The sequence below is a fragment of the Hippichthys cyanospilos genome, chromosome 22 (assembly GCF_059441005.1).
Source record: "Hippichthys cyanospilos isolate Australia breed blue-spotted pipefish chromosome 22, RoL_Hcya_1.0, whole genome shotgun sequence".
NCBI classification, from domain to species: Eukaryota; Metazoa; Chordata; class Actinopteri; order Syngnathiformes; family Syngnathidae; genus Hippichthys; species Hippichthys cyanospilos.
Genome location: NC_142390.1, coordinates 7,800,008 through 7,814,483, shown reverse-complemented (window position 1 = coordinate 7,814,483; position 14,476 = coordinate 7,800,008). Strand labels below are relative to the sequence as shown.

The window sequence follows — 14,476 nt, the reverse complement described above, 5'->3', positions numbered from 1 at the left end:
ATGATGATTTGAATTATTGGTTAATCTATTGATTCTTTTGTTGTTTAATCGATGAATGGAATTGGAAAGAAAAAACATGTTTTAACTCAATCACTGACAGTTCTATTCAAACGGATTTTGGTCTTGTATAGCTGTCAGTGGCATTGATGAGTTTACTTTTTCATTGCCAGCCCATCATGGTAGTCAATGAGTTTATTTCCATCCTTATATTAACCCTTTAAGGTCCAAAAAAAACCAAACTCCAGTTCTCAAGGGCCTGTGTCCTGCATGTTTTCCAAATCTCTCTTTGCAACACACCTGATTCAAATGATCAGCTCATCAACCAGCTCTCCAGGAGCTTCTTAATGATCCTGATCATTTGAATCAGGTGTGTCACCAAGAGAAACTTGGAAAACATGCAGGACACAGGCCCTTGAGAACTGGAGTTTGTTTTTTGGGGCCTTAAAGGGTTAACCAATATCTTCTTTTTGTTATTGTGCATTTACTGGCTTTGCCTGTAATGTCTTAAAATCACACAGCGACAATAACAATGAATACACTTATGTGAAACTGATTTCTATTTATTCCTTATTAATACATTATTTATTCTATTTATTGTTCATATTATTGATATCCACCAATCGGAGAAGAGTCCCAGTTTCATTGTATACTATACAATGACAAAAAAGCCATTCTATTCTATTCTATTTTGATTCAACACAATGAAAATAGGCGTGCATTGCCTACAGATGGCTAAAGCACTACTTTTGTGGAAATAAAACTCCTCAGCACATTTTAAAAGTGTTTCCCCAATAGCACACAAATGGCACCAGAGCGTTTTTATCCTTCCTAAACTCCGAAGCACTGATGGCTGCTAAGTGTGTCACTGTCACCTTGTCCTTCTATTTGAGTCCCTCCCTGGCGAGCTCTCTCCTTTGAGAAACACAAGCGAGTGGAGGTTTCCACTTCTTGTACCAGCATCCCTTTTCCAATCACAATCTAGGGGTTCCAGGGCGGTTATTTTAGAGGGCTTACATTTTTTCCTACTCTTGTTTTACAGCTTGTGCACCTTTATAGTTTTTTGTGCATCCTTTTCTCTCTTCTGACCTTTTCCAATGGGCTTAACCTTTATTCAGTGTGCTCTTGCATCAATTGAGGGCAAATTATATTTGAGTATTTCTATGGATGGTAACATCAGCTCTTATCTTTCCAGATGTTTACAAACGTACGAATAAACAATACGCTGCTTCCTTCTAGGCTAAAGAATAGATGGCTAAGGATTGTGATGTCTTTCTGCATGTGTTGCCACACCCTTTGTATTCAGAGAGCTATTTAGAGCTTCACCTCATAGATGCTAATTGTTACCCTGGAGACTATGGAGTTCCCACATTTTGAGTTTTTTCTTTGTGTGCACATTAGGGTTGGGGCTACGAGCAAAAATATAATCTTGGTTTTCACTAGTCATTCTGGAATAATTACAATTTCATTTGATTTTCACTGATTCAACATTCATAGCTTTTGCATACCTTGATTAAATGTCATAATTAACTCAATCAATCCCCAAAACATATTTTTACATTTCTTTCATAGGTATCGGTATTCAATCCTAGTTTTTTATTCATGTGCTGTCAAGTGTTAGGGTATAGGAGGGTCGAAAAATGCTGAACGAGTTAAATACCGTATTTTCCGCACTATAAGGCGCACATAAAAGCCTTGTTTTTTTTTTTAAGCTGATGGTGCGCCTTATAATCCGGTGCCCCTTATATATGGATCAATATTGAAATTGGGATTCGTAGATGGGAAATGAATTGATGGAGTAAGCTTTACCTGTTTCTTTTGTGTGTTTACAGTTGAACAAGGTTGCTCATATTGACATTGCGTTTTTATGCTATTGAGAGTTTAGTGTTATTATTTGAGTTATTATTGTTATTACTTTGAGTATTGCTATATTGTGATCGCACTGGAGGAAAGGTTCCCTGATATAAATGTTGCACTACATGTTATACATTGCTGTTAAAAGATACGCTGTCACGGTAATACTGATAAAACAAAACATAAGACAGTTGTTTATTCGTTTTTGGGGTTGAATGGAATTCCAGATAGCTGGTTTGTAATCGACAAATAAAGTTTGACTGCTTCTACTCTTGCGCCTTGTAATGCGGTGCACTTTCTATATGGAAAAAGTTTTAAAATATGTCATTAATTGAGAGTGTGCCTTATAATTCGGTACGCCTTATAGTGCGTAAAATAGGGTAATTCATATTTATGATAAACATCTCATGTGTAAAGCAGTCGTCTTGCTTTGTGCTACTTTTGCAAAACATCAATTTCACAATGTAGCTAAGTCTTGGATTTTTAAAATGACAAATTAATCGATGTCATTCGATTCATTGTGCAGCCCTTGTGCACATACTCTATTGTATATCATTTGTGGCTGCATAATAGATGCTCATTTATGTGTGGGCTAGCGTCATGAATATATGAAAAGCCTCAAGTGCGCCCGTGTGCATTTACGGCACAAACACTACATCCCACGTACTTGTTTTGTCTGGATTTGACGTCACCAAAAACCACAACAGCCATTATCGGTGCAAGCATGTGTTGCGTGCGCGGGTGTGCTCACGCGCATACGCTTGACGGGCAGCCCCCCTTGCAGAGCCCATTACCGGAGCAAACGGCAGCATGATCACTTGTCACGGTAGCAAACGTGGGGAGCGTGAGGTGAGAGGGAACGAGGGAGAGGAAGAGGAGGTGAAGGTGACATGAGAAGGAGGGAGCAGCTGATAGGCGTGTGAAACACACTGAGCCGTGGAGAAACCTTCTGTTTTCTATCTGTGTGTGTGTGTGTGTGTGTGTGTGTGTGTGTATAATTGGGCGAGAGAACAGAAAAGAGGCTTGTCTAATGTATCACCTGCTTTTTTTTTGGACACACGCACTTGTTTCAATTAAAACAACACCGAACCAAGAACGAAAAACATGTCTTCACACCCAAACGACACAATGAATGAAAGAAATTTCACAAGATAGAAGAAGTAATCAGTGACCTTATTTACTCACAGCCGAGATGAGTTTGGGGCAGGATTTTCCCTCTTTTGTCATGCACGTTCTAACAGGGTTTTTGCAGGAATCAGCAAATCTAATTGATGCTTTTGTCTCAATCTAGGGATGAGCAGTTTGCCTGTCTTTCAAATGAAGAGCAAATTAATTGGAACATGAAGCTGTACGCCTTTGTTTTGCCAAGTTTTATACCCATTTATATATATATATATATATATATATATATATATATATATATATATAAAATGTGTGTGTGTGTGTGTGTGTGTGTGTGTGTGTATGTATATGTCTTGAAGTGTGTGTGCCTTTTAAAAGGTGGGAAAATGTAAAATTGGCTTTTGTAAGCTCATGGGTGCTAATTGGCTAACCATAGCTGGTATATGATTGAGCTTATTGCTTTGTTTTATTTGGTTACCGTTTTTTCAGGACTGCGGAGGCTGTGTGTGTCTTTAATTTCTTATGGGGGCAATACAACTAAGTCGCAACTAGCGCTGTATTAAATTAGCTAATATTGGTACCGCAATTTGACTTCAATCCAATAGTGGCAGTGTGCAACTATGTATTCTCAAAGGTCTTTAGTCGTACAATGCAAAATGTGGATTTGCCGTAGACAGGAAGTGATAATGCAGGAAGCAGGTTGAATATTGAAGAGCTGAGAAGGATGGAGAGATGTTTAGCATAGTGGCAAATTGGTGACGCTAAGGCAAATGATCTCACGATTGTCTCATCGTCATTCATCACGCTGCTTGCTTTTCTGATACAGCACACACTTCCCAGAAAACAGTGGGCGAATTTGAATTTCACTTCATTTGCCTTTAATATTTCTGTCATGGATATTTCAACTTTGCGTCAGTGGAAGAATGCCTCCAGTGAATCAGTAATTAAAATGCTAATTTCTTCCGTTAGAAGCTGTTGCACTCACTTAGTTCCTGCAACCCAGTTGACGAAGTTTTTGAGAGTCGGCGCTCAATCGCCGGCGGTAACCACGGCGACAATTTCTCAAACCTCAAAGCAAATGAGCAAACTCACTCTTAATTGCATACAGTTTGCCTCAGCCACAAAATTAGATATATTGCTCTAATGATGACCCTTATATCCAGAAGAGCGAGGTGGCAAGAACACAATCTGAGTGAGTCAGAACAACTGATCAAGGCCGTTAGCTCAGTCGAATCCCAGCTGCGCCTTCACAAAAAAAATCTAAATTCAGATCTCTTGTCTTTGCAGAGGAGCCTTTTCCGAGGTGGTCCTGGCCCAGGAGAAGCTGACGGGTCGGATGTTTGCGGTGAAGTGCATCCCAAAAAAGGCTCTCAAGGGAAAAGAGAGCAGCATTGAGAATGAGATTGCCGTGCTGAGGAAGTGAGAGCGGCATGCACACACACACACACACACACACACACACACAAACACACATACACCAGTGTGAGCCATCTTATTGGTGGTTACTGGGGCAACTATGCATCTCTTCTCCTGAAACCCCTCCATCAGCCACCCCCAGGGAACGATCTGACTCCCATCTCACACTCGCTGTTTTCCACTAGTCACATTGCACGCCACTAAAACGTTCATTATATCTTGACTGCTTATGAATTCACCATTTCATCCTTTTTATTGAACTGTGTTATGGGGAAATGTTTGTTTTGTTTTGTTTATAACTTCTCTCGGACAAATGGGGTGTGATATTACATTTGCTGACACGCTTCCAAATGATCCTCCTGCCTATTCGTTTGTGTCCACTCTTGTGCCAATTTTGTCTCAGCAAAGTGAAGTGCATCCCAGCCAAACGTCATAAAGTTTAGGATGTCCTTTACTGAGCACACTAGGACTTAGTAGGATAACTTTAATGAGCCCCAGGATAGAGACCCCAGAAATTGTGAACATTATCATGTCTTTCCTGATTTTATCGGCTCTATTTTACTAATTAATGCAGTGTGTTCCAGTTATCCTGCGGTCCAAAGTAAGATTCAAACTCCAACCACAGAACTGCTTACCAGCATGCATTTTTGTCAATAAATACAGTAATAATGTTTGCGTATAGTTTAAGGACAAGAACTGTAGTTTAGCTAAAAGTTTTTCCCCGCCTCGACTGATGGATAATACATGATTGTTTTCTTGATTAAACTGGAGTTTTTCTGCTCTCCTGGATTCAACATTTCATTGCAGTTCAAAATTGCATTCATTGGCCTTCTCATTGTTTTTCTCGCGTTGCCCTTTTATACTGTACTCTTATGTATATACACATTTGAAATAAATGAAAATGTTTGCTCCATGTATCCTGATGACATTACCAGGAGGTAGTACAGCGGGCCCCCGTGTTACGAGATGAATCCGTTCTGCAGTTGGGGTCGTAAGGCGAATTCGCTGTATGACGGGCAATCCAAATCTATGTTAAATAGCTAATAAGTTTAGAACCCCAGGTAAAAACATCAAAATTGTACATTCATATTAAAAATTGATACCAAAATAGTATAATAAGTGCTACGTATGTATAATATACATGTATACAATCAGAAAACATCATAAATAAAAAATATAGAACGGATTCATTTTCCTTTGAGTGCCGCTTGTTATTCTTATATTCCCTAATAAGGGTTATCTCCAGCATTGTTTCCATAAAAATCATCTCTTTAACATCGCTAGCAATCTTGGGACCCATGGCTAACCCTTTCAACTTTGAATTAAGCAGTGAAATGCACTATAAATACACTTTTGTAACCACTCACAATCAAACCAAGCTTTTTCGTTCCGCCATTTTGAAACGAGTGAGGGCTGCCAATAGCAGACCAGCATCTCCGTGAGGAGAAGCCGACAAATAGCAGACCAGAATTCTAGTGACGCGTTGCAGGGACGGCAACTGAAAATAAGTGTAATTACTTAAAAACGCCTGAAGAAGGAGACGAAACAACACAAATACAGCCAAGCCCCTGGGGTCATGACAGTTGCAAAACCGGAAAAATGTCACAAAGAGGGAATGAAAAAAACTCAGTAATCCACGTTGCACCATGAAAATAACGTAAGTCAGGGACGTTGTAACACGGGGGTTCACTGTATACACAAGTTGAAAAAAATTAAACCCTGGGGCACACCACGTTTTATTTGGTCAATTTCTCACAGAACGCCGATAGAGAACCGCTACTCCTATGATCCAAATGCATTATTATCTTGGCTACCTCTCAATTTTGATTGACACAACATCTAAGGTACTACTAATTCAAGAGTGTCCTTCCTATTATTGTCAGCTCGTATGGTAACAAACAAATCCTGCTCCCCAGTCACATCTCTTGTATGAATGAAAATGGCTTGATTGTGTGAAGCGGCAGCAATCGAGAAGGGCTCTTGTGTAAGCACTCTCCCTGCTCGCGGTCCTTAAATGCACACACGACGTACATTATCGCTTTGCGTGCACGCCTCTGATACCAATGAGTCACTTCACGGAACGGTGTCTCTTGCCGACGCAGCACTTCTGATGACTCTTATATGCTCACCTGGGCCCCTACTGGGAATGCCTTTGAGTGGAAAGGCCAGACCTGCGGGGACTTCAGAAGCAAACGAGCGAAACAACTGATGATTAACCCGCTGCTCCCACTAAATCATTTGTGTTGAAGGTATTAGGATGATGCATGCGCACGCTCACTTGTACAGAGACCTCTCCCCTGTGCCGCAAAATCAGGAATGAAGTGACAAAACTGAGCGAGAGGTCGTCAATGAAGCTAGCTCCACAAAATGTCTATTAGGGCTGGGCGTATTCTTTTTTTTTTCATGCATCCTGATTTATTTTTGGTTTTAATTTAAGAATTGACCCAACAAAAAAATCGTTGTAATGTCTACTGATCATAATGAAAATCCCTAAGTGAAGGATCGCCTCATTCGAATTGTGGTTCCTTTTCTTGTTTTAATATGTGACTGAATGTTTCAAAACGCGGCCCGGCTCTGAAATAACACATGTCATTTTTGGTTGGTCTTTGCAGGATTAAGCATGAAAATATTGTGGCTCTGGAGGACATCTACGAGAGTCCGGACCACCTCTATCTCATTATGCAACTGTAAGTTGACCTTGTGAAATGTTTACAATCCAAGCAGCTAAATGACAAGTCTTATGCGGCTGCAGTTTACTTGCTTGACCCGTAGCTAGCCTACTGACCTCCTCCCCTTTGGGCTTATATAAGAGGAAACATTGCTCTGGCACTTGTTCTGGAAACAGTTCAGTCAAAGTCGTGCTGGAGGATTACACAACAGTAGCTTTATTTGGAGCTCCATGTCAACAGATTAACGCTCATGTTTCACCTTCTCGATTCCGCTAATCAAAATCAGGGAGTAGCAAAAAGCCTTTTCATGTTTTTTTTTGTTTTGTTTTTTTAATTTATGATTATTTCTTTTAAACTTTGTGGAGTTAATTCCGTTTTTTAAGAATTTCCTCCCCATTAGGACTGCAACTAACAATTCTTTTAATTAGGCATGATCAATCAGTTCCATCGAGTATAAATTCTAGTAACTTGATACATAAAATTGCACAAAGTAACAGATGATTCTAAAATATCAATTTTCTTTTCTAATTTCCAATTTCTCGTTCCAGATAAGAAATGGGTACAAATAGGGAGTCGATACTTGACGCAAGTACCGATACTTTGGAAAAAAGGACTGATACCGATGGCTTGGTATTGGTCCTCAGCCATCCCTCTAATTTTTTATCTCTAATTTTAATGATTGATCTATTATTTTGGCAATTAATCAGGTTCTTTTTAAAGGAACTTACTGACGAAAACGCACAACATAATTTTCCCATGATCCCTTAATTGGTTTGCTCAGAACCATGTCACGAAAATGTTTCGAATATTGATTGTTGCTTTTGAAATTTAAAGCACACAATTGTATATATCTTATTTTCATCTTCTTTAATGACAAACTTTTGAAATCAGATAATTATCACTAGGGCTGAAATTCCGAGGATTAAGACAGTTCATCAATTCTCTCCCTTAAAAAAAATCACGCTTATTTGAATGATTAATTAGAGGTTGATTATTTTGACAATTAATCGATGCATCAGAATTTTGGATGGAAGTTAATTTCCATCCATTCATTAAAAAAGGCACTTTTTTTCTCAATAGAAACCTGAGAATATTTACAGCCTGAGAATTTGAATTATCGATTAGTTGTTAATTTATTTATTTATCTTTGCAAAGTGGTAATGCTATATTCAAATGTGATTTGTTTTAATGGCATTTGGTGAATTTTTTAAGTCAAAACTTTTGTGCTTGTCATCGGTCAAACAGGATGTTTTTGAATCCCTGTAACGACATTGAGTCAATTAGCCGATTAACAACGGTGCATTTACTGCCTGGCTTCTCCATGCAACTTTAACCGCTGAAACTTGCCATCTTATGACTGATCTGCTTTTACCGCAGTCCTGTCAATCATCCAAGGACAACTAACAGTCCTGACCGACTCTCCGTTTAAAGGGTTAAGACGTCCCGTTAGCCCAGCAATGCTCTAGCGCTGTATCGCCGGGCGATGAACATCTGCGTAAGCCGGTGTCGGAAAGGATACGTTCTGGTTCTCACTGCCTAAATTTTAAAGCGTCTTTCCGTCTTACGCCATCCCGTGGCCTCGTCAAGTCACCTTAGAGACAAGACAGTCGAATGGTCACGCTTTTTTTGTGGCAGCTCCTCTCCTAATAGATCATTGCACTTGTTAAGACCAGAATATGGTTCAGCAGTCTTATCCGACTACTCGGATACGTTTTACCAACTTCAACCAACTTTGATTAACTAGTTTTTATTCGAGAACGGCGTATTTATTCACTTATAGAAGACTAGGAAGATTTCTAATTAGGGTTTGTAAGCATGACAAAGATAGGATGAAGAATGATAATTTAAATATTTTTTGAAAGAAAATCTTGACTTCCTCTGGAATGCTTTTTGAGCTTTCCGTTGTCCGCAGCTTCTATTGTAACTTGGCTTATTGACAGCAAAATGCTCTTTGATGAGTTTGGAAAGACCTGACCGCCGCGTCTTTGTCCTCATGCGCCTCTATTAGCACTTCTCATTTCTCACCTTTATCACTCCTTCTACCTTGGTCTCTCCTTTTGGCCTTCCTCTCTTTCGCCTTTCTTTCACACATAAATTCCCATCACCTCTTGTCGTCAGACTGCTCACGTGGAATTCAGTTTGCTTCCTTACTTATACTTTTTTTTTTTAACCTTTCCTCCCTTCCAGCAAGGCCGCTCACGGGTCAGTGCACATCACTGACATTATTTACAAGGTCAAGGGTAACATGTAACGGCTGCACTTCTGAAGCACAGATTGACGTGGAAATATCACTCTTAATATTTTTGAGACATACAGCGTAAATATCGCAGAGGGTTATGATTCCAAAGATACATGCAGTAATGAAAACCTGCAAAGTGGAAATTGAGTAGAGATTTACAGTAAATACAGTATTTATTTATTTGCTTTTATTCACATTTAAATATTTTTTTATCATATATAAAAAAAAAAACAACAACATAAAATCGATATTTAAAATAGCAAGATAAATCTGCAATTAAAAAGAATGGTCCCGGTCATAAATGGAAATCCACCCCCAAAAATGTTTCTTTTATTTTATTTATTTTTATTTATTTTTTTGGTTTTTGTTCCCTATTTTTCCAGTTTCTTTTGTTTAAAAAAAATAAATAAGAAAACTACATGAATTCAGTATGTTTTTTGACTGGTCCAAGTTAAAAGAAAGAAAAATAGAAAATGGCAAAATAAAGAGAAAAAGAAAAGTTAAAATAAAGTTAAAAAATCCACTTTTTTTTTTTTTTTGCTTTTGCTCCCCATTTTTCAGTTATTTTTAAAACATATATATATATATATATATATATATATATATATATATATATATATATATATATATATATAATATATATATATATACACACACACACTGTAAATAAAATCAATATCTTTTTTGACCAGTCAGACGAAGAAAAAGTAAAGTGGCAATGGAAAAGTTATGGTCATAAATGAAAATCCACAAAGAAATAACAATGTATTAACTATTTAATACTTATTTAATATGTATTTGTGTTTGTTTTTTGTTTTTTTTTTTGCTTTTGTTGCCTTTTTTCCAAGTTTTTTTTATTTTTTAAACTGGTCCGACTTAAAAGGAAAAAAAAATAGCCAACTGCAATGGAAAGCGGCAATAGCAAAATCATAAAGGAAAATCCACCAAAAAAAGCTTCAGAATTATGTTTTTTTTGTTTTTGTTTTTTTTTACTTTTACTTTGTCCCCTTTTTCCCAGTTTCTTTTGTTAGGGAAAAAAATTACATAAAATTAATATCTTGTTTTTGACTGGTCCGACTTGTAAAGTAAGAAAGATAAATATCAGTGTAAAACTGTAATAAAAAAATGTACAAATGTCAATCATAACTAAAAATGTGTACAGAAAAGCCACAATAACCCAACCACCATTTCGCAAGGGAACAGCGTATTTTCTGTTTGAGACGCTAGCATCTTTCCGTGCACGTCTCTGCCTGAGCAGGAATAAATAAACAAAATAAAAGTGAGTTAGTCCAAATCCCATTTGTTCTGGCCGTTGGCGCCGCAGGCTGCACTCCGCTCTAGCGCCGCCACAACCAAGCATAAAGCATTTATATCATAGTTTCAGACTGACAGAAAATTGTATTACCCAAGCCTGCGTGCATTGATCATTTGCATTCAGCACGATAGCATGAAGCTAGCAAAGCGCCGCTATTTCAGTTAACTCACTTGATCTGTTTGGTAAAAGTCAGAAACAAGGAGTCGTTTTATATTTTTACGCGTGGCGGATCAATGCAGAAGCGTGACATTTTTTGCTTTGTTCCCCACTCGGCTTACGTAAGCGCCGACACCGCGGGGAAGGCAATCAGTCCATTCCGCTATAAAAATCGATCACATGGAGTGCAGTGAAACTACTGATGTTTTTTTTGCGTGACAAATGACATATTTGTAAAAGGCAAGTTGTTTACAGTCGAGTAAGTTGTTGCGGCATATGCATTCAAAATTAAAGAATAAAGTATTCCACATTTTAGTAGGAACTATTGAGCTATCAATTTTTGTTTTCTGCACGGAGCTGAAGAAACCAAAACAGTATATGTCACCGCATGGCCTCAGAGCACTCAAATCTGATTGCACTCATGTAAACGTTTACTGCTCAAACCCCCAAAGCGTCAAATTTGCACAGTATCTGGGGTAGAATCTGCTCTGATGTTGTGCCAATATTGCTTTATGCTACTTTATCGGCGTTCTTCTGCATTACCTCATTCGATCCCAGACATATTTTTACCTTTTTTTAACCCCAGAGGGAAATTTTGACCCAACACGTTTTTTTTTATGTTTATTATGGTGTGATATCAAAAGCAAAGCATACAAAAAAGCTAGGAAGCTAAACTATAGCATTGATTGTCAAACCATGACATCTTTCAATATGCCACACTACCATCCCTTCCAAATTCTTGCAAATAGTAGGTCAAAAGATACACCCAATAGGTGTCAAATATAGCCCATGTGAGGCTCATTTACTGCCATTAAAAATTGCAAATGTTGTCAATTTCATAAATATATCAATATACATAGTAATTACTTTTGCTATTATTGCAATTGTACTATTTTTGACTGATGCCACTGAACAAATGGCAGCCCTTGACACCCAGGCGTTTTTTTTTTTATCCCATATGCCTGCATATATATTTATTTCAATTGTTTATAAATGTTTGGCATGGAGGGGGGGGGGGGGGGGGTCTAAAAATGGCTGGTGGATTAAGTAATTAAAAATTTAACCACCAACTTCGATCACTTTAGTTACCTTTGTAGCTCCCGCCTCCTGCCCAAAGTCAGCTGGGACAGGCACCAGCAAGCCTGCAACCCTTGTGAGAAGAAGCGGCTGTAGAAAATGGATAGATGGATGGATGGATGGAGGGATGGATGGAAGGTACTTATATAAGTTTAAGGGGTGTGGTCTTGTGAGTGACATCAGGACCTCGAGCACATTAGCCAGGCGAGCATCTGGGCTGGAGATTTTCATTTTTTTGAGATGCAGTTGTCCAGCAGGGGGAGCTACTTACTCAGTGTGAAATTTGGTCCTGATTTGTTAAACACGAGGCTTTTCTGTTCTTCGAATGGCAACAGGTTAATTGTACCTTCTGCCATCAAATGAAAGAACACTGTTATCTCAATCCAATTCCTTATTTGATGATTACATGAGTTTTTTTTTTTTAATTCAAATAAGGAATTAAAATATGTATGCTTTATTGGTGCAGGGTGTCCGGCGGCGAGCTCTTTGACAGAATTGTCGAAAAAGGTTTTTACACGGAGAAAGATGCCAGCACACTCATCCGACAAGTCCTGGATGCTGTCAACTATCTGCACAACATGGGCATCGTGCACCGAGACCTCAAGGTAGCGCACGCAGACTCACGCTTCTCTTTACAGTTACATTTCTTGTCTTTTTTTCAAGTTCAAAAAGGCAGTTTTTCAAATGAATACCTTCTTGGTTTGACATTCTGCTGCAGCCAGAGAACTTGCTGTATTTTAATCCTCATGATGGTTCCAAGATCATGATCAGCGACTTCGGTCTTTCAAAGATGGAAGGGAGCGGCAATGTCATGTCTACTGCCTGTGGTACACCAGGATACGTTGGTACGTGTGTGTGTGTGTGTGTGTGTGTGTGTGTGTGTGTGTGTGTGTGTGTGTGTGTGTGTGTGTGTGTGTGTGTGTGTGTGTGTGTATATTAGGGATGGGAAAACCTTTTTTTTCCCATCCTGTTTTATTTGGTATATTTTTTTATTGTTATCTTAGCACCAAAATACTGCCCAGGAGAAACACACAAGGCGATTATCGCTTTCCAATAACTATTTGTTTTTTAACATGAATAATTCACGGAGCCCTTGTTGTTTGCTTCTGACACCACGCAACTTTATGCAGTCTGGGTCATCAATGTTTATTCAGCATGTGTTTGTGCGTGCAAGCTCACTCACTTCTTGTATTAATCAGTCACTGACAAAGCCATCCTGTGTGTGTTTGTGTGTGTGTGGGTGTGTGTGGGTGTGCGTGTGGTTGCATTTGTTGTTACAAGAGACAGATGTTGAACACACTCACTCATATCAGCACAAACAACCGATCGCTCAACGTGTTTAATTTATTTAACTTCATAACAGTGCAGACACACAAAGACTACTAAATAAGTCAAAAATAGAACTCGACTTCGATACTTTCATCCACTTTACGTTGTTTAAAATGGATTTCAAACTGTGGCTCGTGGGCCGGATCTGGCCCGCTTTCACATTTTGCCTGGTCCCCGGAACAATACCAGAAACTATGATTTTTTTTTTCTTCTTCTTTTTCTTTCTGACCATGCAATTGAGACTTAAACATGCATGGAAGGGCATTCTATTTGGTTGTGTGTGGCATCTGGAAACCATAAATGTTCACCTTCAGACATCTCTGCAATCGCATAAGTCTCAAACTCCAGTCCTCGAGGGCCGCAATCCTGCCTGTTTTTGATGCTGTTCTATTAAACACACCTGATTCAATTTATTAGCTCATCAGCAAGCTCAACAGGTGCTTGAAAATTATCCCAATCATTTGAATCAGGTGTGTTTAAGAGAGCAGCGTCGAAAATAGGCAGATTTGCGGCCCTCGAGGACTGGAGTTTGAGACCTATGGTAGCTAAAATCCTGCTAATGGAAAAATTGCATGTAAAATGAATGGATTGTTTTTTTTGTTTGTTTGTTTGTTGGTTTATTGTTTTTTTTTGTTTTTTTTTTTACACTTTTTGTTACAAACTGACCCGACCTCCCATCTGAGAAGAAAAGAGCGGTGGCCCTCCGATTAAAACGTTTGAGGACAATTACCGTATTTTTCGCACTATAAGGCGCACCGGATTATAAGGCGCACCCTCAATGAAATATTTTAAAACGTTTTCCATACTGTATATAAGGCGCACCGGATTATAAGGCGCACCCTCAATTAATGACATATTTTAAAACTTTTTCAATCACAAAATAGTAATACTTCAAAGTGATAACAATAATAACTCAAATAATAACACTAAACTCTCAATAGCATAATAACTCAATGTCAATATCAGCAACCTTGTTCAAGTGTAAACACACAAAAGAAACAGGTGAAGCTTACTTTATCAGTTCATTCCCCATCTCAATATTGATCCATATATAAGGCGCACCTGATTATAAGGTGCACCATCAGCTTTTTTAAAAAAAATTAAGGCTTTTAGGTGCACCTCATAGTGCGGAAAATACGGCACACTTTATTGAATTATTTTAATAATTTATTTAATCATTTAATGGTATATTTATTAATTTTGGCACTTTCGGTCCATATCTATATCATTATGCGCTGACAACAATACTACTCATTTTGCCTTTAAATGGTCATAAAAGCTCTTTTCTTTCCCGCCATACTT

General features: G+C 38.4%; 1 protein-coding gene across 4 annotated transcripts in view; it reads left to right on the top strand.

Moving 5' to 3' along the window:
* Positions 1-14,476, top strand: part of camk1da (calcium/calmodulin-dependent protein kinase 1Da) — a 47,659-nt gene that overhangs the window by 11,469 nt on the left and 21,714 nt on the right. For all 4 annotated transcript variants that reach the window (XR_015864112.1, XR_015864111.1, XR_015864110.1 and 1 more), the window contains exons 3-6: positions 4,261-4,392; positions 7,002-7,076; positions 12,312-12,450; positions 12,564-12,690. Coding sequence is in view for 1 of the 4 variants with exons in the window: in XM_088405843.1 (XP_088261969.1) it covers positions 4,261-4,392; positions 7,002-7,076; positions 12,312-12,450; positions 12,564-12,690 (473 nt within the window). In the remaining 3 variants the exon portion in view is untranslated. The remainder of the gene's footprint in view (positions 1-4,260; positions 4,393-7,001; positions 7,077-12,311; positions 12,451-12,563; positions 12,691-14,476) is intronic.